This window comes from Lucilia sericata, unplaced genomic scaffold (assembly GCF_015586225.1).
Source record: "Lucilia sericata isolate MDLA Ls3-8-SP2 unplaced genomic scaffold, ASM1558622v1 Contig000284F_arrow, whole genome shotgun sequence".
NCBI lineage: Eukaryota > Metazoa > Arthropoda > Insecta > Diptera > Calliphoridae > Lucilia > Lucilia sericata.
This window is the reverse complement of record NW_023994309.1, coordinates 358,904-385,696: the sequence shown is the minus strand read 5'-3', so window position 1 is coordinate 385,696 and position 26,793 is coordinate 358,904. Positions and strand designations below refer to the sequence as shown.

Below are 26,793 nucleotides of genomic sequence, written 5' to 3'. Positions count from 1 at the left end.
ACTAACTAACTACTAACTAACTAACTAACTAACTAACTACTAACTAACTAACTAACTAACTAACTACTAACTAACTAACTACTACTAACTAACTACCTAACTAACTAACTAACTAACTAACTAACTAACTAACTAACTAACTAACTAACTAACTAGCTAACTAACTAACTAGACCAAGGCATGACAATACTTTCAATTTTTAAATATTAAATTCTTTTAAGTTGGTAGTTATAACAGACATAAATGCAAGATCTAGACGAACACTTTCAGAAAATATAAAAATCCTTCGAATCTGGTGGAAAACAACAAAATGTTAAACGTATAAAAATGCACATATCGAATACGCCAAGATCAGACCAGCCGTTTCGAAACTCCGAATTTACTGCCAAAAAACATCCCACTGGTTTAAAAAAAACGAATTGAGAGTTATTACAACCTTGTAATACATAAGCGATATGGTTCAGTTGAAATAGAATTTTATTTTCCTTTCGACATATAAATATTATTAACATTGTAAATATGTGGTAATTGTGGTTATTTATTTTCTCTTAAGAACATGCATTCCAATAATGCATTTACGTTGTAAAATATACATACATATGAAAATGCATTAAAAATAATAAGCTATCAGCGAGTATATTCTATAATATGATAACCTAAGACTGCTATATGGAGAGCTTTTATCTACTATAGTAGTAGTTTACATAAAAATACTATAACAATTAAAAACTAGAAAGTTTTAGAAAAGCCTTTTAAATCACAAGCGCTGTGTTGATCGATCCGTTCTACAGGCGCATTTCCCACATCACGTTTGCATTAGAAGTTTGATGTAAGCATGGAATGATTTCTGTCTTTTAGGCAAAATAAATTCATGAGTCATCTTTCAAGAGTATATTTAAAATGGTAAACTATACTCTAAATACAACAGTCATCGTTAAATCCACTTTATTTTTGAGTGTTACCGACATCAACAGAAACGCATATTACCCTCCGCAATATCGTGGTCTAAGCTATTAATGTTGCTTGCAAATAAAAATCTTAATTTCAATTCTCCAATCAGTCATAAGAAATCATTTAAGAACATTATATCGCTGTGAAAAAATTATCTTCTAATCTGTAATTACTAATTATTAAATTTGCAATGGATTTTTCAATATTTCTGGCGCTCCTAACATGGCACATTTACCTCGTGCTTCCATCAACATCTGCCTCTGACGTTAACAAGAAAATAAAATGTCTCTATAAAGACACTGTAAATTTAACCAATTATGTGCATTACGAAAATGGCTCATATCTGTATGAGGGCTTTCTAATACCACCCGAGAGACAGCATTTCTATAATTTTGAAATTACAGGATCATTTCCCTTAAAAGTAGCAGTTCCAGTCCATATGAGAGCTTGTGTTTGCGATATGAAGCTCTGTATGAAATTATGTTGCGAAAAGGATGAGTTTCTAACCGATATGGGTAAATGTGAAAAGATGACGCCGGAAATGAAAGTTAGTTGGGAACTACCAATATTACTAGAAAATGGCCAATTAAAACATGTGAATATATTAGAACATTTTACACCTCAAGTAGGTGTGATTTGTGAGGAACCCGTGGCACTAGTTAAAAATAAAAATTTATGGAGTTTGCAAGAGGTAAATATTAAATAAAATATATTTTCCATCTATATAGTAAGATGTCTTGAAAAGGTTCTCTATATTAAAAAAGTAAACGTATTAACATACATAACTACTGATTCAATTTCAAGAATGGCTTTTTAAATATATCACAAATGCCACCAATCCCCACTTACGGATATTGCTTAACACCGCATTTAAACGGTGAATCTTCTGAAACTGTATTAAGTCCATACGCATGTCGTCTATTACCAACTTGGAGAAAATTCCTAAATCTGTATGGTAAGCTATAAATACAATTTACAGCTATTTTTAATTGCATGTAAAAATTTAATCGCTTTATTTTATTTTAGCCTCCCTAATATCTGTAACAGTTTTAACACCCACAATACTGATATATGCACTGATAAAAGAATTAAGAGAAACTCTAAGTGGAAAACTTTTGATCTGCTATTTGGTGTCGTTGGCAACAATGATTGGTCTTGTGGCTTTTATAAAAGTATCGTTTATAAATTTCAATCGTACACAGTGCCATATTTTGGGTGAGTTAGCATTGAATAGTGTAAGCCTATACTCCAGTCCATAGTCCAGTCCATAGTCTAGTCCATAGTCTAGTCCATAGTCTAGTCCATAGTCTAGTCCATAGTCTAGTCCATAGTATAGTATATAGTCTATAGACTAGTCTATAGTCTAGTCTATAGTCTAGTCTATAGTCTAGTCTATAGTCTATAGTCTAGTCTATAGTCTCTAGTCTAGTCTATATCTAGTCCTATAGTCTAGTCTATAGTCTAGTCTATAGTCTAGTCTATAGTCTAGTCTATAGTCTAGTCTAGTCTATAGTCTAGTCTATAGTCTAGTCTATAGTCTAGTCTATAGTCTAGTCTATAGTCTAGTCTATAGTCTAGTCTATAGTCTAGTCTATAGTCTAGTCTATAGTCTAGTCTATAGTCTAGTCTATAGTCTAGTCTATAGTCTAGTCTATAGTCTAGTCTATAGTCTAGTCTATAGTCTAGTCTATAGTCTAGTCTATAGTCTAGTCTATAGTCTAGTCTATAGTCTAGTCTATAGTCCTAGTCTATAGTCTAGTCTATAGTCTAGTCTATAGTCTAGTCTATAGTCTAGTCTATAGTCTAGTCTATAGTCTAGTCTATAGTCTAGTCTATAGTCTAGTCTATAGTCTAGTCTATAGTCTAGTCTATAGTCTAGTCTATAGTCTAGTCTAGTCTAGTCTATAGTCTAGTCTAGTCTATAGTCTAGTCTATAGTCTAGTCTATAGTCTAGTCTATAGTCTAGTCTATAGTCTAGTCTAGTCTATAGTCTAGTCTAGTCTATAGTCTAGTCTAGTCTAGTCTAGTCTAGTCTAGTCTAGTCTATAGTCTAGTCTAGTCTATAGTCTAGTCTAGTCTAGTCTATAGTCTAGTCTAGTCTATAGTCTAGTCTAGTCTATAGTCTAGTCTAGTCTAGTCTAGTCTAGTCTAGTCTAGTCTAGTCTAGTCTAGTCTAGTCTAGTCTAGTCTAGTCTAGTCTAGACTAGTCTAGTCTAGTCTAGTCTAGTATAGTCTAGTCTAGTCGTCTAGTCTAGTCTAGTCTAGTCTAGTCTATAGTCTAGTCTAGTCTATAGTCTAGTCTATAGTCTAGTCTATAGTCTAGTCTATAGTCTAGTCTATAGTCTAGTCTATAGTCTAGTCTATAGTCTAGTCTATAGTCTAGTCTATAGTCTAGTCTATAGTCTAGTCTATAGTCAGTCTATGTCTAGTCTATAGTCTAGTCTATAGTCTAGTCTATAGTCTAGTCTATAGTCTAGTCTATAGTCTAGTCTATAGTCTAGTCTATAGTCTAGTCTATAGTCTAGTCTATAGTCTAGTATAGTATAGTCTAGTATAGTCTATGTCTGTCTATAGTCTAGTCTATAGTCTAGTCTATAGTCTAGTCTATAGTCTAGTCTATAGTCTAGTCTATAGTCTAGTCTATAGTCTAGTCTATAGTCTAGTCTATAGTCTAGTCTATAGTCTAGTCTATAGTCTAGTCTATAGTCTAGTCTATAGTCTAGTCTATAGTCTAGTCTATAGTCTAGTCTATAGTCTAGTCTATAGTCTAGTCTATAGTCTAGTCTATAGTCTAGTCTATAGTCTAGTCTATAGTCTAGTCTATAGTCTAGTCTATAGTCTAGTCTATAGTCTAGTCTATAGTCTAGTCTATAGTCTAGTCTATAGTCTAGTCTATAGTCTAGTCTATAGTCTAGTCTATAGTCTAGTCTATAGTCTAGTCTATAGTCTAGTCTATAGTCTAGTCTATAGTCTAGTCTATAGTCTAGTCTATAGTCTAGTCTATAGTCTAGTCTATAGTCTAGTCTATAGTCTAGTCTATAGTCTAGTCTATAGTCTAGTCTATAGTCTAGTCTATAGTCTAGTCGATAGTATAGTCTATAGTCTAGTCTATAGTCTAGTCTATAGTCTAGTCTATAGTCTAGTCTATAGTCTAGTCTATAGTCTAGTCTATAGTCTAGTCTATAGTCTAGTCTATAGTCTAGTCTATAGTCTAGTCTATAGTCTAGTCTATAGTCTAGTCTATAGTCTAGTCTATAGTCTAGTCTATAGTCTAGTCTATAGTCTAGTCTATAGTCTAGTCTATAGTCTAGTCTATAGTCTAGTCTATAGTCTAGTCTATAGTCTAGTCTATAGTCTAGTCTATAGTCTAGTCTATAGTCTAGTCTATAGTCTAGTCTATAGTCTAGTCTATAGTCTAGTTTATAGTCTAGTCTATAGTCTAGTTTATAGTCTAGTCTATAGTCTAGTCTATAGTCTAGTCTATAGCCTAGTCTATAGCCTAGTCTATAGTCTAGTCTATAGTCTAGTCTATAGTCTAGTCTATAGCCTAGTCTATAGTCTAGTCTATAGTCTAGTCTAGATTAGTTCCGTCTAGTCTAAAATCTTGTTTATAGTCCAGTCTATAGTCTGATATATAGTCTAGTCTTGTCCAGTCTATTCCTTTCGATTCTATTCAATTCTAGTCTTTTCTATAATCTAATCTATATTCTAGTCTAAAGTTTATAGTTTAGTGTATTTTCTGGTCTATAGTCTAGTCTAGCCTAGTATCTAGTCTATTCCTTTCTGATCTTGTCTATTCAATTGCCGATAGTTTAGTCTATAATCTTTTTTATACTCTAATTTATGGCCTAGACTAGAGTCTAGTAAATAGCCTAGTCTAGTCTTGTCTCATTTATAGTCTATAGTATAGTCTAGAGTCTAGTTTATACTGGTTAGACTTTAAAAGAATATTTTTTTTTGTTTTTTTTTTATAGGTTTCGCCAGTTACTTCTCCTATTTATCTTCCATTTTATGGCTGACTATTATGTGTTATGACTTTTGGAAAAATTTTAATAAACTCAGCGTTGAAACGAATTTAAAAAAAGATTTTAAAAAATTTATGAGATATTCCTTATACGTTTGGCCGATTACCGTAGTAGCAACTGCTGTTTGTATATTCTTAGAACTATCATCAAATGTAGATGCTACTTATAAACCGGGGTTTGGTGAAATCGTTTGCTGGTTACAGTGTAAGTATTTAACATAAATATAATATATAATGGCTAGAAATATAACACAATTGAGTACTTTTAAAATATGTTGGCATATTTTATTTAACCATTCTCATATCATTGCAGTTAACAACCGGACAGCATGGTTTTATTTGTTTGGACCATCCTTTTTAATTATATTCCTCAATTTAGTTGCATTTATTCGTTTCTTAACAATTTTTTACAAAACACGACGAGATGCCGCCAGATTGAGACGAAACCAGAAGATCTTCAAAGAAAAGTAAGAAATAAAGAATTCATCTAAAGATATTATATTTTTCCTATGTAATGAAATATAGTTCAATTTAAAAACTACAGAATGTAACATATGTAACTCTAAATAGTACTGGTCTATGTTCTATTTTACAGTATACTTATAATTGTACGTTTATTACTAGTACTGGGCATTCCTAGGTTCTTTATCATTATATCGTACTTTATACCAAAAGGTTCATCTGGTGATTTATTCACTACAATTGCAGATCTGATCAATGTAGTTCAAGGTATTTTGGTATTTTCATGTTTTGTTTTGAGACCAAAAGTATGGCATTTAGTAATAAAAAGGTACGAAATATATCTGTTTTACTTTTTAAGAAATTAATTAACATTTATTTATTTTACAGAATACGTGGAAATTCGACAATAGTATAGCTACTCTGAAATCCACATTTCTTCACAAAATACGTAATTTTTCAATTGTATGAAAATTTACCATATGAATGATATATAAAATATTAAAATTGTTCTTTTATTGAAAAATTATAGAAATATGTATGTTTACGTCATTAGAAATAAAATATTATAATAAAACCTTTCCAAAAGTAGAGGATTTATTGAAGAATATATTCCATTCGCATGCCATAAGCGACTATAAAGCTGTTATAAGAAATAGTATGAGCTTTCTTTTGAGCAAACAAAGTCCACTTTAAAATTTTAGTACCCATACATTATATTTGAGAACTCCTGTCTACACATACATATGTATGTATACAGACCCCAGCAGTACGACAAAGAGTCAATGCATACGAAAAAGACAGTAATTTCCACTAATAGTTAACCACCAATTCGTATGTTTTGGGTCATTCGTCAAGATTGTACCCTTTGTAATCGAGAATGAAGACAGTCGTCACTTTAGTGTCCTCTTTGTAAGCGGGAGCGGAGACAGTCGTCTCTTTACTGTCCTCAAGTAACCTAGAGATTATACTCTTAAAAGTTCTTTTTTTTTGTTGTACTTCTGAAAGTAGTTATTTTACCCATCTTTTGGAGAAATGATTGTTACTTTCTACTTATGTGCCACCATCTTGTTGACTCAAATTTATATCTTTCGGGTCAATCGTCACATTATTGTCCCATAGTATTCTAGAGAGTAGACACTTGAAATTTTTAAATTTTAGTTCCATTAATATCTTACCACCTCCAATTCGTATGTTTCGTCACTTTAGTGTCCCCTTTGTAAGCGAGAGCGGAGGCAATCGTCTCTTTACTGTATCTTTGTAGGGTGTAGAGTGACGATTGACTTCCTCGTAGGACAAGCCCATGTTAAAATGGTTGGTCACCTGGGTAGTCAGGTGGCTAGGGGCCACCACAAGTGATAGGTTAAGTGGTCAGTTCGGGACTGTCCCGTCGAACTGCTGGGATATGTATGTATGTATGTATGTATGTATTAATACTTGTACGTCTGTGTGGTAGTTGTGGTATTTTTTTCTTAATAAAATTTCTTAGTTCCAACTTTCTTTTAAAATATAAATAAGTAAAATAAAATATACACACATACATACTTATTTACAAATATGTATACTTTTCAAATAAAAGTATTACTTTCAATTATACAATCAGTCTCTAGAATCATTAAGAGAATATTATATCATCGTGAACAGAAATTAAAATAAAAAACATTTTATTTCCAATGTATTTTTCAATATTATTGACTCTCCTAATATTGAAAATTTCAATTGGAGTTGCATCCACAAATTCTCCGGAAAAATGTCCCTATGAGAATACCGTAAATTTAACGAATCACAAGAAGTTCGATAATGGATCATATATGTATGAGGGTATCTTAATACCACCCGAAAAACAGGATTTCTATGATTATCATTTGGATTTTATGCGGAAAAGGATTACAGTTCCGCGCCATCTAAGAGGTTGTGTTTGTAGTGAGGACCAGCCCTGCATTAAATTGTGTTGTGAAATGGATGAGTATCTTAATATGAGTGAATGTGAAAACTTGACTCCGAAAATGAAAGTTCAATGGAAATTGCCAATACAACGAAAAAATTATGAAATTGAAACTGTAGATATATTTAAACATTTTACCACACAAGTGGAATTACCTTGCCGGTGGCCAGTGGAACTGGATCAGAATTTTGAAGAATGGATTTTGAAAGAGGTATGTTTAGATTATAAACTTTATAAGAACAAATTATAAAAATTTTACTGTGTTTGCCGTGATGTTTTATATATGGATCTAGTCTATAGAGTGTAGTTTAGTCTATACTCTAAACTATAGTCTATAGTCTAGTCTAGTCTATAGTCTAGTCTATAGTCTAGTCTATAGTCTAGTCTATAGTCTAGTCTATAGTCTAGTCTATAGTCTAGTCTATAGTCTAGTCTATAGTCTAGTCTATAGTATAGTCTATACTCTAGTCTATAGTCTAGTCTATAGTCTAGTCTATAGTCTAGTCTATAGTCTAGTCTATAGTCTAGTCTAGTCTATAGTCTAGTCTATAGTCTAGTCTATAGTCTAGTCTATAGTCTAGTCTATAGTCTAGTATATAGTCTAGTCTATAGTCTAGTCTATAGTCTAGTCTATAGTCTAGTATATAGTCTAGTCTATAGTCTAGTCTATAGTCTAGTCTATAGTCTAGTCTATAGTCTAGTCTATAGTCCATTCTATAGTCTAGTCTATAGTCTAGTCTATAGTCCAGTCTATAGTCTAGTCTATAGTCTAATCTATAGTCTAGTCTATAGTCTAGTCTATAGTCAAGTCTATAGTCTAGTCTATAGTCTAGTCTATAGTCTAGTCTATAGTCTAGTCTATAGTCTAGTCTATAGTCTAGTCTATAGTCTAGTCTATAGTCTAGTCTATAGTCTAGTCTATAGTCTAGTCTATAGTCTAGTCTATAGTCTAGTCTATAGTCTAGTCTATAGTCTAGTCTATAGTCTAGTCTATAGTCTAGTCTATAGTCTAGTCTATAGTCTAGTCTATAGTCTAGTCTATAGTCTAGTCTATATAGTCTAGTCTATAGTCTAGTCCTATAGTCCTAGTCTATAGTCATGTCTATTTCTAGTCTATAAGTCTAGTCTATAGTCTAGCTAAAAAAAATAGTCTAGTCTATAGGTCGAGTCTATAGTCTAGTCCTATAGTCTAGTCTATAGTCTAGTCTATAGTCTAGTCTATAGTCTAGTCTATAGTCTAGTCTATAGTCTAAGTCTATAGTCTGATCTATAGTCTAGTCTAATAGTCTAGTCTAGTTCAGTCTAGTCCGAGTCAATAGTCTAGTCTATAGTCTAGTCTATAGTCTATTCTATAGTCTAGGCTATAGTCTAAGTCTATAGTCTAGTCCTAGTCTAGTCTATAGTCTAGGTCATAGTCTAGTCTATAGTCTAAGTCTATAGTCCTAGTCTATAGTCTAGTCTATAGTCCTAGGTCTATAGTATAGCCTATAGTTTAGTCTATAGTCTAGTCTATAGGCTAGTCTATAGTCATAGTCTATAGTCTAGTCTATAGTCTAAGTCTATAGTCTAGTCCTATAGTCTAGTCTATAGTCTAATCTATAGTCTAGTCTATAGTCTAGTCTATAGTCTAGTCTATAGTCTAGTCTATAGTCTAGTCTATAGTCTAGTCTATAGTCTAGTCTATAGTCTAGTTTAGTCTATAGTCTAGTTTAGTCTATAGTCTAGTTTAGTCTATAGTCTAGTTTAGTCTATAGTCTAGTCTATAGTCTAGTCTAGTCTATAGTCTAGTCTATAGTCTATAGTCTAGTCTAGTCTATAGTCTATTCTATAGTCTAGTCTATAGTCTAATATAATTGAAACAAGATGATATAAATACCAAACTGTAGACTGGACTATAGTCTATAGTCTATAGTATTGTCTGCAGTTTGGTCTATAGTCTAGTTTATAGTCTATAGTGTTCTTTTCTGTATAGTAGTCAAAAATAGTATTTTTATCATCTTATTTCAATTATTGTTCCAGAATGGAATTTTATCTATTCTATGGAATGATTACGAACACAACACTTGGGACTATTGTTACTCACAACTACCTATAGAAAACTCACAACTACCTTTAGAAAAGGATTCTACGGAATATGTATTAACACCATTCAGTTGTCCCAGATGGAATGTAATTGCCTGGAAAATAATCCTTAATACATATGGTAAACCAAGAAAAAATTAATAAATATTTATATATGCTTCTGAAATTTCAAAATTTAATTTCCTTTTACCCCCACTTATTTCGATGTTATTTTTATTAGCTACAATACTGGTATATTCCGTGTTAAGAGAATTAAGGGAACATTTGAGCGGCCATCTAATGATTTGTTATGTATTGTCACAGATCGTATTTAATGCCATTTTGTCGTTTATAAATATCTCGAACATAAGATTCGATTTTATATTATGTTTTATTATGGGTGAGCAAATTTTATGAATAATATTTGTTTTTTTCTTAGATTTACAGTTACCAGCAAAAGCGGTCCTTAGATAATGTGAAATCAAAACCTAATTTAATTTGTTTTTTTTTTTTAGGTTACACCGCTTACTACTTCAATTTATCTTTCTATTTATGGCTCAGCGTTGTATGCTATGATATTTCTAAAACTTTTAATAATATTAATTCTGAATTGAATTTAAGAAAAGATCGCAAGAAGTTTATTATATATTCCTTGTATGTCTGGCTAACTGCTGGACTAGCAACTGCTATTGGTATTTTATTAGACCTATTACCGAATGTGGATGAAATGTTTAAGGCCGGTGTTGGTTTGGAGATATGTTTTATAAATGGTAAGTCACATAGAAATATATACATGGCCTTGTAGCTCCTTATATGATTTGTAGAAAGCGCCTCTTAAATTCTGAAAAAGAAAGCTGACTAAGTTGTTCAGATCTCCTAGGTAGACCAAAATCTATCTTATGTACGAGATGGTGTGGGGGCTATTAAGTTCTATAGGACGGCGTCATATCTAATGTATGTTGTATCTTGAATAATATTCTATAATGATCGAAAAAAGATCTTTCAAATGTTACTCTTCAATCAATCGTTATTGAATCATTGTTTCTTACCGGCATGATATCAATAACCTATTCCATTATTCTATTAATGGAGGATGCAGTAGATATAAGGTATTCTAGAAGATAGTTTATCTCCGAATTCGTAGGAAAAATTTGACTGAAAAATCAACTTTATTAATGTTAAATTAACGATATTGCTAATTTTTAAACTAAACCTATATTCTATCATTTAAGCTGAAAAACCGTCGGCAGTGTTTTATTTGTATGGACCATCCCTCATAATTTTACTTTTCAATTTAGTAATATTTATACGTTTAATAACAATTATCTATAAAACGAGGCGAGATGCGGCAAGACTGAAGCGAAACAAAAATATATTTATACGGAAGTAAGTAAAATTCGACTGGAGTCGAACTAAGAGTTGTGCTGCACATGAAAGATTTTGGACATTTGATAAAATGTTATAAAAATCAACCTTATATACTTAAAAACTATATATATATTTAATTCTTTAATCATCTTTACTTGACCTACAGTGCACTTGTTATTTTGCGTTTATCCCTCATACTGGGCATTCCTTGGATATTCGACATACTTTCAGCCTGGAATATTTTTGACTTTTTATATGTAGTTTCGGATATCATCATAGCTATTCAAGGGTTTTTAACATTTTCACTGTTTGTCATTAGACCAAAAGTTTGGTATTTAATAAAAAAGAGGTACTAAATAATATGAATTAAACATTTTAATTCAGTAATAAATTGTTGTTTTACATTACACAGTGGGGCAGAATGGAAATTTTTTGGAAATAAATCTGGCATTTCTAAACGGCTGATCCGATCGGGATAAAATTTGGCGTGAGCGTAGCCAAGGAGTATTCGAGTTTAAGTTTTGAAGATGAACCCCGCAGATGCCCCAGGGACGGAGCTGTGGCGGCTCAAAGTAGGGTACCTACGACATGTAAAATTTTTAAACTCGTGCCATTTTTTTGTTTTTCACCCAAATACAAAGATTTTTATATTTTCTGAAAGCGCTCGACGAGATCTTGAAAGAACATGGTTGGACATACTACTTATCTCTTATAATATCCGAGTTATAGGCATTTAAAAATTTAGTGATACAAAATTTACCATACCTTGGTCCGCCTTTTTTTGAATACCGGGCGTAATTTTGGACCAAATGGACTCATTTTTTCTTGTTAGTTAGACAACAAAATTTCCAATAATATACAAAAAATATCATTTACAGATCCAAAAATATACGTTTTTTAATTGAAAATTCAAAAAATTTTAGATTTTTGCCGTTTTTTTGCCCAAAATGTGTCTTAACTCTTTTATTAATAAAATAAAATTTTTATTAAGAATATATAACAATTTTATAGTTTTCTAAAAGGTATCTTTACGCAGAACGCTTTGGCGTAAAAAACTTGTCTTATTTTTTGAAAATGTTGCCACTGCGTCCTTCCGAATATGACCTATTTTTTATCAAAACTTCAACTTTGGGCGACATGTTCTAAAATCCCAAAGCTGGGATCAGAAAACTGAAAGCAGTTTTGGAAACCTCAATATGTTTTATATTTACTCCAAAAGTATTTTCCCAGCCCTGAAAGAAATGTGGACCCTATGGGCAAAAATGTAAAAAATCCCATTTTTGGGATTTTCATTCCTATTTTTGGGAATTGCGGGATGCCCTTTGACCTTTTCAATTTTTTTGCATTTTCTTATTTGAAATGACAAATTTAACAAGCGTTGAAAATTTCATTGAGTTTTGTTCATAAATAAAGATTTTGTCATATATTACATATTTGTTAAATTTCTAAAACTATGATTTATATCAAAATTTTAATAGGGTCGCAGATAGCTACAACTATTTAGTCCATATTTATCTCTTAATATCTTTTTTTAGTTAGATATGGAAATTCTCGACCCTCTACAAAAAATTTCAAGCCAATATCTCAATTACATTCAAAAATATGTTCATTTAAACCTGTATCCTTTAATTTCATATTTTTCATATTTTAGTATTAAATATGACAGAACATGTTTAAATCTTATATTTACCTATTTTCTATTTGTTTGCTTATCCTTATAATTGAAAGGTCCTATTATGCTTAAATTTTCAGAAATTTATAATTTATAGCGCCTTGCTAGTCATACGAAGACTTATGTTCAAGGTCAAAAAAAAAGAGGGTCACACAAAAACTTTTTTCAATCTCAAATGAGGAAATTGCTGATACATTTAACGAAATGCTGAAAAAGGAAAACCAACCTATGGATGCCGTACATATTGCCACTATTCTTCCTAATGCATCACCAAAACGACTTAAGCGAATTGTGGAAAGTATACCAACTCCAACATCACAATCAAATTTTACTGAAGAGGAAGCAATAGCGCTTATGTTGGAACTGGGTCTCAGTCGAAATAAGTACCAAATATTAAGGAAAGCTCTGCATGAAAAAGGACACAATATATTACCATCATACAAGGCGATCCAGGAAAAAAAACAAACTATCCTACCATCACCTATTGCTGTTAATGATGTGGAAGCTTGTATTGATATATCATCTTTGCTCGAAAACACAGCATTAAGAATTGTGTCAGACTTTTCAGAAGACCAACTAAGGAAAATTCATAACTATGATGTTGTCTTAATGTGTAAGTGGGGATGTGACTTCCAGAATACAAACAAGCTTGTGGAAGTCGGATATTAGCAGACTACAAAAGTGTATTTATGTCATCATTAGTGCCATTACGAATTCGTTCATATTCCCTTAATCCATCATCGTCAAGCATCGGAAATTCATTTGAAGATATATGGATCAATACAACTCCGGGTTCAAAAAATTTTTGTAGACCCATTGGATTTGAATATATAAAGGAGTCAAAGAAAACAACAAAAGATTAAGTGGAATATTTAAAAGATGAAATAAATGCAATGGAGCCCATTTGCATAAAAATAAAGGAATTCTCTATTAACGTATCATATCAGCTAAGCTTAACAATGATTGATGGAAAGGTCAGCAATGCCATAACAGAAACTTCTTCCTTCTGGAGATGCTCAATATGTAATGAGAAAAAGTCGCAATTCTCAAATATAAACAAAAGCAGAAGTATTAATGAAGAAGTCCTGTCTTTCGGAATTTCACCACTTCATGCCAGAATACGATTTTTGGATTACTTTTTACACATAGCATACGACCTCAAATATAGAAGTGTGCCAGAGAATCTTACTAAATCAACAAAAAATAATGAAGAATTGAAAGAACTGAGAGCTGCGGAAAAAAGCAGAATCCAAGAAGAATTTAAAGTTCAGATGGGATTAAACATCGACAAACCACTTCCAAGTTGCGGTAGTACACATGACGGTAATACGGCGAGAAGGTTTTTTCGTGATTTTGAAATTACTTCAAAAATAACTGGAATCGACAAGGAGTTGCTTCGAAGAGTTAACACTATTTTAATGGCACTGAAAAGTAAACATAAAATTAATGGGAATCGATTTGGGGAATATACATCTGAAATTTCTAAATTACTTGTATCTCTGTATCCATGGAGGGAACTAACACCAACTGTACACAAAGTATTGTGTCATGGTCAAATAATAATTGAATCGAATATTCTTCCACTTGGAGAGTTAACAGAAGAAGCCCAGGAAGCGAGGAATCGAGATTTTAAGCATGTTCAACTTTTCAGCTCAAGAAAATGCTCCAGGCAATCACAGAATGAAGATATTCTTAATAGTTTACTTCTATCTTCTGATCCTGTTCTTTCAACTATACGAAAAAGATGGATTTGTTATGAAACTCTATCATCTCAAAACGAGGAAAATTTAAAGGACTTATATTACCTTCTGGATATGTATACCGATATGACAGATTATTTTATAGAAAATAAGTAGTGTTAGGAATTAACTATATAAGTAGGTTGTAAGAATTAATTGTATTATGTTTAAGATAAACAGTTCAAATAAAAAAGCTATTATACTAACTGATGATATTGTATTAAATTGTGTTTTATATTTCGGTGGGCGGGAAAGGTGGTTTGTGTGGGGTGATTTAGGTGTTGTTGTGCGTGGCTCATAATAAAATTATATTTTTTTATTGTATATACAATGTTATAGTCTTTAATAAAATAATTAACTAAATAATTTTTAAAAATATTTTATTCAACACCAAATGTATGTTCTGTCATACTTAATACTAAAATATGAAAAAGATGAAATTAAAGGACACAGGTTTAAATGAACATATTTTTGAATGTAATTGAGATATTGGCTTGAAATTTTTTGTAAAGGGTCGAGAATTTCCATATCTAACTAAAAAATGATATTAAGGGATAAATATGGACTAAATTGTTGTAGCTATCTGCGATCCTATTAAAATTTTGATATAAATCATAGTTTTAGAAATTAAACAAATATGTAATATATGACAAAATCTTTATTTATGAACAAAACTCAATGAAATTTTCAACGCTTGTTAAATTTGTCATTTCAAATAAGAATATGCAAAAAAAAAATTGAAAAGGTCAAAGGGCATCCCGCAATTCCCAAAAATAGGAATGAAAATCCCAAAAATGGGATTTTTACTTTTTTGCCCATAGGGTCCACATTTCTTTCAGGGCTGGGAAAATACTTTTGGAGTAAATAGAAAACATATTGAGGTTTCCAAAACTGCTTTCAGTTTTCTGATCCCAGCTTTGGGATTTTAGAACATGTCGCCCAAAGTTGAAGTTTTGATAAAAGATAGGTCATATTCGGAAGGACGCAGTGGCAACATTTTCAAAAAATAGGACAAGTTTTTTACACCAAAGCGTTCTGCGTAAAGATACCTTTTAGAAAACTATAAAATTGTTATATGTTCTTAATAAAAATTTTATTTTATTAATAAAAGAGTTAAGACACATTTTTGGCAAAAAAAAACGCCAAAAATCTAAAATTTTTTGAATTTTTAAATTAAAAAACGTATATTTTTGGATCTGTAAACAATATTGATCTGAAATTTTTTGTATATTATTGGAAATTTTGTTGTCTAACTAACAAGAAAAAATTGAGTCCATTTGGTCCAAAATTACGCCCGGTATTCAAAAAAAGGCGGACCAAGGTATGGTAAATTTTGTATCACTAAATTTTTATATGCCTATAACTCGGATATTATAAGAGATAAGTAGTATGTTCAAGCATGTTTTTTCAAGATCGAGCGTCGAGCGCTTTCACAAAATATAAAAATCTTTGTATTTGGGTGAAAAACAAAAAATGGCACGAGTTTAAAAATTTTACATGTCGTAGGTACCCTACTTTGAGCCGCCACAGCGCCGTCCCTGGGGCATCTGCAGGGTTCATCTTCAAAACTTAAACTCGAATACTCCTTGGCTACGCTCACACAATTTTATCCCGATCGGATCAGCCGTTTAGAAATGCCAGATTTATTTCCAAAAAATTTCCATTCTGCCCCACTGTGGATTCTTTATCATTATATCGTACTTTATACCAAAAGGTTCATCTGGTGACTTATTTACTACAATTGCGGATCTGATCAATGTAGTTCAAGGTATTTTGGTATTTTCATGTTTTGTTTTGAGACCAAAAGTATGGCATTTAGTAATAAAAAGGTACAAAATCTCTTTCTGTTTAACTTTTTAAGAAATTATGTAATTCATATTCATCTACTTTACAGACTTCGTGGAAATTCGACAACAGTATAGCTGCTCTGATATTCACATTTCTTTACAATATACATATTTTTTTTAAATTGTATGAAAATTTCCAATATGAATTATATATAAAATATGATTATTACATGGACTGAATATGTTCTTTTATTGAAAATTATAGAATTATGTTATTTGAAATAGAATATTTTATGAAGACCTTTGAAAAACTAGAGGATTTATTGAAGATGGGGAATTGCTGAGGTCGAACTGAAGACCGTTCCGTTCTATATATCAAAGCTCATCAATGAGATTCTTAAAAAACGCTACGTCTCAGAACACTCTAATGCAAGAGTGCCCAAAATGTGTGTATGTGTACATATATGTATATATAAGTCGATGTATGTATTTTTGTTGAAAGTAATTTTGTCAAAATCTTCGGAAACGTCAATAATTCTTTAAGATATTCTTTCAAGAAGTTTGCTAATTATGATCCATAAATAAAAGAAATATAAAGCAATCTATATATATAAAATTCTAACGTTACTGACTGACTGACTGACTGACTGATTCATCATCGCACAGCCTAAACGGTTGAAGCTAAAGAGCTGAAATTTGGACAGGAGGTTGGTCTCCCGCCAAATAGATCCACTAAGACGGGATTTTTGGAAATTCGAATGTTTAGGGGGTAAAAAAGGGTAAAAACGGGTAAATTCGGTAACCTTATATCTCCTAAACTAGAAAAGATACAAAAACAGTTTAAAGCTTATCGCCGTTCATTTAAAAAATAAACGGACAAGTGTCTGGTACTTTTTTAAAATTCGGCCCCTTTAGGGAATAAACGGGTAAAAACTGTATTTTGGTACTTTTTTCGCACCCCATGTATCTTTTAAACCAGTGCACATTCAAAAAATATTTTTGACTCCTTCATAACTTAACGAAAAAATAAAAATATGAATTTAGTACTTTTTGGATATTCGGACGTTTAAGGGGTTAAAATTGTACCTATTTTTGGTACTTTTTTCATAAAACATTGTTTTTGGTTTATTAACTTATACATATGAATACATAATAACGGGCTCCCACTACGATGTTGCAACTTTTTGGAATAGAATTTTTATTTCGTTAATGGGGAGGAAAAAAGTACCAAAAGGGGTAAAAACGGGAAATTTGATTTTATTCAACCACAATGATCCAATTTAGATAAAATTTTTAAATTTAGAAACACTAAATATCCTAATGGGGTGTTATTTGGAACCCCGGTATCAAGTGATATTTTTTGGTACTTTTCATTCTCCAACTGGTCCTTTTTGAGTTTTCTATGACATTGAAATAGAAACATGAAATTAATAATAAAAGGACTTTTTGCTACTTTTTCGTTCTACACAGGTACTTTTTTGAGTTTTCTTTAAAATTAAACCTAGAAACATGAAATTAAGCATGTAGAGCTCGGAGTAAATGAGAATCTATAAAATGGGACTTTTTGGTACTTTTTCGTTCTTCAAAAGGTACTTTTTGAATTTTCTATAATATTGAACCTAGAAACATGAAATTAAACATGTAGAGACCGGAGTAAATGAGAATCTATAAAAGGGGACTTTTTGGTACTTTTTCGTCCTTCGACTGGTACTTTTTGAGTTTTCTATAAAATTTAACCTAGAAACATGAAATTAAGCATGTGGAGGCCTTAGTTAATGAGAATCTATAAAAGGGGACTTTTTGGTACTTTTTCGTCCTTCGACTGGTACTTTTTGAGTTTTCTATAAAATTTAACCTAGAAACATAAAATTAAGCATGTAGAGCCCTTAGTAAATGAGAATCTATAAAAGGGGACTTTTTGGTACTTTTTCGTCATTCGACTGATACTTTTTGAGTTTTCTATAAAATTTAACCTAGAAACATGAAATTAAGCATGTAGAGCCCGGAGTAAATGAGAATCTATAAAAGGGGACTTTTTGGAACTTTTTCGTCTTTCGACTGGTACTTTTTGAGTTTTCTATAAAATTTAACCTAGAAACATGAATTTAAGCATGTAGAGCCCAGAGTAAATGAGAATCTATAAAAGGGGACTTTTTGGTACTTTTTCGTCCTTCGACTGGTACTTTTTGAGTTTTCTATAAAATTTAACCTAGAAACATGAAATTAAGCATGTAGAGCCCAGAGTAAATGATAATCTATAATAGGGGACGTTTTGGTACTTTTTCGTCCTTCGACTGGTACTTTTTGAGTTTTCTATAAAATTTAACCTAGAAACATGAAATTAAGCATGCGGAGGCCTTAGTTAATGAGAATCTATAAAAGGGGACTTTTTGGTACTTTTTCGTCCTTCGACTGGTACTTTTTGAGTTTTCTATAAAATTTAACCTAGAAACATAAAATTAAGCATGTAGAGCCCTTAGTAAATGAGAATCTATAAAAGGGGACTATTTGGTACTTTTTCGTCCTTCGACTGGTACTTTTTGAGTTTTCTATAAAATTTAACCTAGAAACATGAAATTAAGCATGTAGAGCCCTTAGTAAATGAGAATCTATAAAAGGGGACTTTTTGGCACTTTTTCGTCTTTCGACTGATATTTTTTGAGTTTTCTATAAAATTTAACCTAGAAACATGAAATTAAGCATGTAGAGCCCGGAGTAAATGAGAATCTATAAAAGGGGACTTTTTGGAACTTTTTCGTCTTTCGACTGGTACTTTTTGAGTTTTCTATAAAATTTAACCTAGAAACATGAATTTAAGCATGTAGAGCCCAGAGTAAATGAGAATCTATAATAGGGGACTTTTTGGTACTTTTTCGTCCTTCGACTGGTACTTTTTGAGTTTTCTATAAAATTTAACCTAGAAACATGAATTTAAGCATGTAGAGCCCAGAGTAAATGAGAATCTATAATAGGGGACTTTTTGGTACTTTTTCGTTCTTCGACTGGTACTTTTTGAGTTTTCTATAAAATTTAACCTAGAAACATGAAATTAAGCATGTAGAGCCCTTAGTAAATGAGAATCTATAAAAGGGGACTTTTTGGTACTTTTTCGTCCTTCGACTGGTACTTTTTGAGTTTTCTATAAAATTTAACCTAGAAACATGAAATTAAGCATGTAGAGCCCTTAGTAAATGATAATCTATAAAAGGGGACTTTTTGGTACTTTTTCGTCTTTCGACTGGTACTTTTTGAGTTTTCTATAAAATTTAACCTAGAAACATGAAATTAAGCATGTAGAGCCCGGAGTAAATGAGAATCTATAAAAGGGGACTTTTTGGTACTTTTTCGTCCTTCGACTGGTACTTTTTGAGTTTTCTATAAAATTTAACCTAGAAACATGAAATTAAGCATGTAGAGCCCGGAGTAAATGAGAATCTATAAAAGGGGACTTTTTGGTACTTTTTCGTCTTTCGACTGGTACTTTTTGAGTTTTCTATTAAATTGAACCTAGAAACATGAAAATAAGCATTTAGAGCCCGTAGTAAATGAGAATCTATAAAAGGGGACTTTTTGGTACTTTTTCGTTCTTCAAAAGGTACTTTATGAATTTTCTATAATATTGAAAATAGAAACATGAAAGTATGCATGTAGAGCCTGGATTAAGTGAGAAACTATAAAAGGGGACTTTTTGGTACTTTTTTGTTCTTCAAAAGGTACTTTTTAAATTTTCTATAATATTGAACCTAGAAACATGAAATTAAACATGTAGAGCCCGAATTAAGTGAGGACCTATAAAAGGGGACTTTTTGGTACTTTTTCGTCCTTCGAATGGTACTTTTTGAGTTTTCTATAAAATTTAACCTAGAAACATGAAATTAAGCATGTAGAGCCTGGAGTAAATGAGAATCTATAAAAGGGGACTTTTTGGTACTTTTTCGTTCTTCAAAAGGTACTTTTTGAATTTTCTATAATATTGATCCTAGAAGCATGAAATTAAGCACATAGAGCCTGGAGTAAATGAGAATCTATAAGAGGGGACTTTTTGGTACTTTTTCGTTCTTCAAAAGGTACTTTTTGAATTTTCTATAATATTGAACCTAGAAACATGAAATTAAGCAAGTACAGCCAAGATTAAGTGATAACCTATAAAAGGGGACTTTTCGGCACTTTTTCGTTCTTCAAAAGGTACTTTTTGAATTTTCTATTATATTGAACCTAGAAACATGAAATTAAGTACGTAGAGCCCGGAGTAAGTGAGAACATATAAAAGAGGACTTTTTGGTAATTTTTCGTTCTTCAAAAGGTACTTTTTGTGTTTTTTATAACATGAAATTAACCATGTGGAGCCCGGAGTTAATGAGAATCTATAAAAGGGGACCCTTTGGTAATTTTTCGTTCTTCAACTGGTACTTTTTTAATTTTCTATAATATTGAACTTAGGAACATGAAATTAAATAAAAGAGGTCTTTTGTTACTTTTTCGTACTTCATTGGTACTTTTTGAGTTTTCCAAAATATTGAATATATAAACATAAATTTAAATAGGGGACTTTTTGATATTGCAGATATATATACATTTACAATAATATTTATTTTATTCCATTACGATGAGGGTAGCGAAGCACACTGGGTATAGCTAGTATATTATATTTGAGAAACCTGTCAATACATATGTTTATTTATAACTACTAACACTGGTATATCTTTGTGGTAGTTGTGGTATTTTTTTTTTCTTAATATAATTTTTTTGTTGCAACTTTCTTTTAAAATACATATAGGTCAAATATATTATATACTATATAACATACAAACGTATATACTTTTCAAATGAAAAGATTACTTTCAATTCTACAATCAGTCTCTAGAATCATTAAGAGAAAAATCAAGGTGAATAAAAATCACTAATTAAAAAAATAAAACATTTTATTCCAATGTATTTTTCAATACTATTGACACTCCTAATATTGAAAATTTCTATTGGAGTTGATCCGGATAAATGTTCTTATGAGAAAACAGTAAATTTAACGAATCACAAGAAGTTCGATAATGGATCATATCTGTATGAGGGTATTTTAATACCACCCGAAAAACAGGATTTCTATGATTATCGTTTGGATTTCATGAAGAAAAAAATAACAGTTCCTCGCCATCTAAGAGGTTGTGTTTGTAGTGAGAAACAGCCCTGCATTAAATTGTGTTGCGAAAAGGAAGAGTATCTTAATATCGATGAATGTGAAAAAGTAACTAGGGAAATGAAAATTCAGTGGAAATTAACAATACAACGAACGAATTATAAAAATGAAACTGTAGATGTATTTAAACATTTTAAAACACAAGTGGGAATGCCTTGCAGGTGGCCAATAGCATTAGAGAAGGTTCTGGATGAATGGATTTTAAAAGAGGTATATATATATATAGAAGAAACAAATTATGAGAAAAGAAATGTTTTTTTTTTTTTAGATAATGCATAATACTTGTAATATTCTAGTCTAGTCTATAATACATTCTATAGTTTAGTGATAGTCTAATCAAAAGTCTATTGAATAGTCTTGTCTATAGTCTAGCCAATACTATATAGTATATCTAGTCCATATTATAGTCTATAATTTAGTCTATAGTCTAGTCTATAGTCTAGTCTATAGTCTAGTCTATAGTCTAGTCTATAGTCTAGTCTATAGTCTAGTCTATAGTCTAGTCTATAGTCTAGTCTATAGTCCAGTCTATAGTCTAGTCTATAGTCTAGTCTATAGTCTAGTCTATAGTCTAGTCTATAGTCTAGTCTATAGTCTAGTCTATAGTCTAGTCTATAGTCTAGTCTATAGTCTAGTCTATAGTCTAGTCTATAGTCTAGTCTATAGTCTAGTATATAGTCTAGTCTATAGTCTAGTCTATAGTCTAGTCAATAGTCTAGTCTATAGTCTAGTCTATAGTCTAGTCTATAGTCTAGTCTATAGTCTAGTCTATAGTCTAGTTTATAGTATAGTCTATAGTCTAGTCTATAGTCTAGTCTATAGTCTAGTCTATAGTCTAGTCTATAGTCTAGTCTATAGTCTAGTTATAGTCTAGTCTATAGTCTAGTCTATAGTCTAGTCTATAGTCTAGTCTATAGTCTAGTCTAGTCTATAGTCTAGTCTATAGTCTAGTCTAGTCTATAGTCTAGTCTATAGTCTAGTCTATAGTCTAGTCTATAGTCTAGTCTAGTCTATAGTCTAGTCTATAGTCTAGTCTATAGTCTAGTCTATAGTCTAGTCTATAGTCTAGTCAATAGTCTGGTCTATAGTCTAGTCTATAGTCTAGTCTATAGTCTAGTCTATAGTCTAGTCTATAGTCTAGTCTATAGTCTAGTCTATAGTCTAGTCTATAGTCTAGTCTATAGTCTAGTCTATAGTCTAGTCTATAGTCTAGTCTATAGTCTAGTCTAGTAGTCTAGTCTAGTCTAGTAGTCTATAGTCTAGTCTATAGTCTAGTCTATAGTCTAGTCTATAGTCTAGTCTATAGTCTAGTATAGTCTAGTCTATAGTCTAGTCTATAGTCTAGTCTATAGTCTAGTCTATAGTCTAGTCTATAGTCTAGTCTAGTCTTAGAGTCTCTAGTCTATAGTCTAGTCTATAGTTTCTAGTGTCTTAGTCTAGTCTATAGTCTAGTCTATAGTCTAGTCTATAGTCTAGTCTATAGTCTAGTCTATAGTCTAGTCTTAGTCTAGTCTCTAGTCTAGTCATATAGTCTAGTCTCTATAGTCTAGTCTATAGTCTATCTATAGTCTAGTCATAGTCTAGTCTATAGTCTGTCTATAGTCTAGTATATAGTCTAGTCTATAGTCTAGTCTATAGTCTGTCATAGTGTATCATTCTATTTTTAGTTATTTATAGTCTAGATGGTCTAAAGTTTAGTATATATCTTATTCGATGAATACTAGAATCTATATCGTCTTGATATCTATTGTTTTCTAATTAATTATTTTTCTAGAATGGAAAATGTATATATTTTATGATTGATGAAACTGAACATCGCTTTGAATCATGTTACTCACCACTACAGTTAGAGGGAGATTCTTCTGACATATGCACTAACACCATTCGTTTGTTTCGCACCGAACATACTATCCTGGAAAATTTATCTAAGTTTCTTTGGTAAACAAAACCAAATATAATTAAATATTTTAATATGTTTAAGAAGTTCTAAAACGTATGCTGTATACACACGGCTATTAGATCTTACAACGTTGGCAGTATAATGTACAGAAAATGTTTAATAATACTGTCAACTTACAAATTGTGTCTTGCAATATTGTCTTGCTTTTTCTGACAAAGTTGCAAAAGAAAATTTGTAAGTTCAAACGATTATTAGACATTTTCTGAACATTTTACTGACAACGTTGTAAGATCTAACAACCGTGTACCATGTCATGTACTTTCCTTTTAGCGCCCGTTATATCAATGTTATTTTTATTACCTACACTATTAGTATACTTAGTGTTAAAAGAATTAAGGCAACACATGAGTGGCCAACTAATGATTTGTTATGTATTGTCTCAGATTATATCAAATGCCATTATCTCGTTTATAAATATCTCGAATTTAAGTTTCGGTTTTCTATCATGCTTTATAATGGGTGAGTAAACATAATTTTCATTTTCTTTAATTTTTCTACATATGTAAAGGATATGGGAAACTATAATTTTTTGTTTGTCACATGATTTCGTCAAGTATTTATTTGATAGATTAATAAGTTAATTTAACTTTTATTTGTGTTTTTTAAGGTTATACTGCATACTTCTTCTATTTATCTTTATATTTATGGCTGAGTGTTTTGTGTTATGACATTTCGAAATCTTTTAATAATATTAATGCTGAATTGAATTTAAGAAAAAATCGCAAGAAATTTATTATATATTCATTGTATGTCTGGCTAAGTGCAGGTCTAGCAACTGCAATTGGCATTTTATTAGAACTATTGCCGAATGTGGATGAAGCGTATAAGACCGGCATTGGTTTGAAAATGTGTTTTATAAATTGTAAGTTACAAAGTTTTACAAATATGTAAGTATGTACATACATAAATATTTATAAAGATATACATCACCTTTGTTGAAAGTGTCTATATATTTACTTAATTTTGGAACTGAACTAGAACTAAACTAAAACTGAATTAGAACTGAACTAGTACTGAACTAGAACTGAACTAGTACTGAACTAGAACTGAAATAGAACTGAACTAGAACTGAACTAGAACTGAACTAGAACTGAACTAGAACTGAACTAAAACTGAACTAGAACTGAACTAGAACTGAACTAGAACTGAACTAGAACTGAACTAGAACTGAACTAGAACTGAACTAGAACTGAACTAGAACTGAACTAGAACTGAACTAGAACTGAACTAGAACTAAACTAGAACTGAACTAGAACTGAACTAGAACTGAACTAGAACTGAACTAGAACTGAACTAGAACTGAACTAGAACTGAACTAGAACTGAACTAGAACTGACTAGAACTGAACTAGAACTGAACTAGAACTGAACTAGAACTGAACTAGAACTGAACTAGAACTGAACTAGAACTGAACTAGAACTGAACTAGAACTGAACTGAACTAGAACTGAACTAGAACTGAACTAGAACTGAACTAGAACTGAACTAGAACTAGAACTGAACTAGAACTGAACTAGAACTGAACTAGAACTGAACTAGAACTGAACTAGAACTGAACTAGAACTGAACTAGAACTGAACTAGAACTGAACTAGAACTGAACTAGAACTGAACTAGAACTGAACTAGAACTGAACTAGAACTAGAACTGAACTAGAACTGAACCAGAACTGAACTAGAACTGAATTAGAACTGAACTAGAACTGAACTAGAGCAGAACAGAACTGAACTAGAACTAAACTGAACTAGAGCAGAACTAGAACAGAACTGAACTAGAACTAAACTAGAACAGAACTGGAACTGAAGCATTGAAACTCTTATATAAATCATTATTATAACTTTAATACCGAATTAGCAATATAAAGTACTAATTTTTAAACGGAACCTATATACTGCCATTTTAGCTGAAAAATCGTCTGCCATATTTTATTTGTATGGACCATCACTCTTAATTTTACTCTTCAATTTAGTAATATTTATACGTTTGATAGCAATGATCTACAAAACAAGGCGAGATGCAGCAAGACTGATGCGAAACAGAAATATATATAAACAAAAGTAAGTAAAACTTAACGAAATTATTAAATACATGAATATGTATGAATGTGCAATGCATGAAAGGTTAAGGATTTTAATAATATATTAAAATTTTAATATATGTACATATATTTGTTGATAAATCTTATATACATACTTATATGTAATTTGACCTGCAGTGCACTTGTGATTTTGCGTTTGTCCCTCATATTGGGCATTCCTTGGATATTCGAGATTCTTTCAGTCTGGAATAGAATTGAATTTTTGTTTGTTATTGCGGATTTCATCATAGCTATTCAAGGATTTTTGACATTTGTATTATTTGTCATGAGACCAAAAGTTTTGTGTTTAATAAAAAATAGGTATAAAATACAAAAAAACAAGAATTAATTCATTATGAAAATGTTTTTTGTTTACAGATTTGAGAAAAGCGATCAACTTTCTGTGGGAAATCTTCAAAATTAAATTTGCAAACCGGAGTCAACATACTTATATGGAAATACTTTACTCAAATTTTTCTTTTAAAGCCTTAAAAAATTAATTACACAATTTAAATGTATTAACAGTTAAAATATAACTATTTACCATTATAATAAATTTTGAAGTAGATTTTGTTTTCCGATTCTACTCTAAAACAAATTTTTTTTAAAGTACGATCTGTAGCGTAAGTACAAAGACGGACTTAGATGGGCATAGCTTAGTCAAGTCCTGAGTCGACAGGTGTGGAGAACACTGCAGTGATGTAGAAACGTTAAGCTTTCTTAGGGACAAAATCATTTCGAAATATATTTATTGTTAGAGTTATCAGTTTGTTTACATAATTTCAAATATTTGACGAATCAGAAATAAATTTACAGAAATTAGTGGTTACGTCTTTTTCATCAAATGTTTTATAGGTCTAAACGTATCTTAAGAGATAAAGGTATGATGACTGATTAATGGATATCTGGATTGAATAAATCCCAAAATATTTTTTTTGGTAAAAAGTTTTTTCTTGATTTGTGCTCGATAAGAATTCATAAGATTTCAGCATGCGCCTTTGGAAACATTGGTTACAGGTCCACAGTAGCTTTTAATTCAGATCAAATGTCGGAATTCAAATGTTTGGCCAAAAAGCTAACATATGAAGCTACAACTCCAGAAGAGTAAATGGTAGTAAAACCGTACCTACGATTTAAAAACATGTCCTAATCGATTCATCAAATTACTCCAAATTCCATTATTGTGAGGTAATCAAAGGGCAAAATTAATTTTGCATGAAAACCCCTATAAAATATAACAACAATATTTGTTTAATAATATATATTTCAGTCTAATTCTACTGAATCAATTCTGTGACTCAATTATACTATACCTATAACTATTCTAAATTTGTGGTATTCCATTTTCGCTGATTGTATTTTAATTCTAAAAAGTGGAACTCTAATCGCTTACACTCGCCTATACCCTACCACTTCTCTATAAAAAGCTATTATTTAGTCATTCTATGTAAGTACTTAGATAATGGATTAGTAATAATGAATTGAAAACTTTTCATAAAACTTCATTACGATGTAAATATTTTCAAATTTGGGTAATGAGTATTGTAGAAAATGTAGTTAT

At 31.1% G+C, this 26,793-nt stretch overlaps 3 protein-coding genes across 3 annotated transcripts; all 3 read left to right on the top strand.

Moving 5' to 3' along the window:
- Positions 1–788: 788 nt before the first annotated feature.
- LOC119603220 (G-protein coupled receptor Mth2-like) lies at positions 789–6,013 on the top strand. The gene is made up of 7 exons (XM_037955196.1): positions 789–1,642; positions 1,756–1,906; positions 1,978–2,166; positions 4,926–5,180; positions 5,289–5,442; positions 5,571–5,765; positions 5,825–6,013. Exons 1-7 carry the CDS (start codon positions 1,142–1,144, stop codon positions 5,850–5,852), a joined length of 1,473 nt encoding a protein of 490 aa, XP_037811124.1. The 5' UTR covers positions 789–1,141; the 3' UTR covers positions 5,853–6,013.
- A 1,232-nt stretch (positions 6,014–7,245) lies between these two features.
- LOC119603223 (G-protein coupled receptor Mth2-like) lies at positions 7,246–10,278 on the top strand. Its single transcript, XM_037955199.1, has 5 exons — positions 7,246–7,590; positions 9,399–9,582; positions 9,682–9,840; positions 9,956–10,210; positions 10,265–10,278. Exons 1-5 carry the CDS (start codon positions 7,246–7,248, stop codon positions 10,276–10,278), a joined length of 957 nt encoding a protein of 318 aa, XP_037811127.1.
- Positions 10,279–20,862: 10,584 nt separating this feature from the next.
- LOC119603222 (G-protein coupled receptor Mth2-like) lies at positions 20,863–25,767 on the top strand. Its single transcript, XM_037955198.1, has 7 exons — positions 20,863–21,407; positions 21,466–21,481; positions 23,428–23,616; positions 23,765–24,019; positions 25,059–25,212; positions 25,371–25,553; positions 25,611–25,767. The coding sequence occupies exons 1-7, from the start codon at positions 20,937–20,939 to the stop codon at positions 25,654–25,656; spliced, it is 1,314 nt and encodes a 437-aa protein (XP_037811126.1). The 5' UTR covers positions 20,863–20,936; the 3' UTR covers positions 25,657–25,767.
- The last annotated feature ends 1,026 nt before the right edge of the window (positions 25,768–26,793 follow it).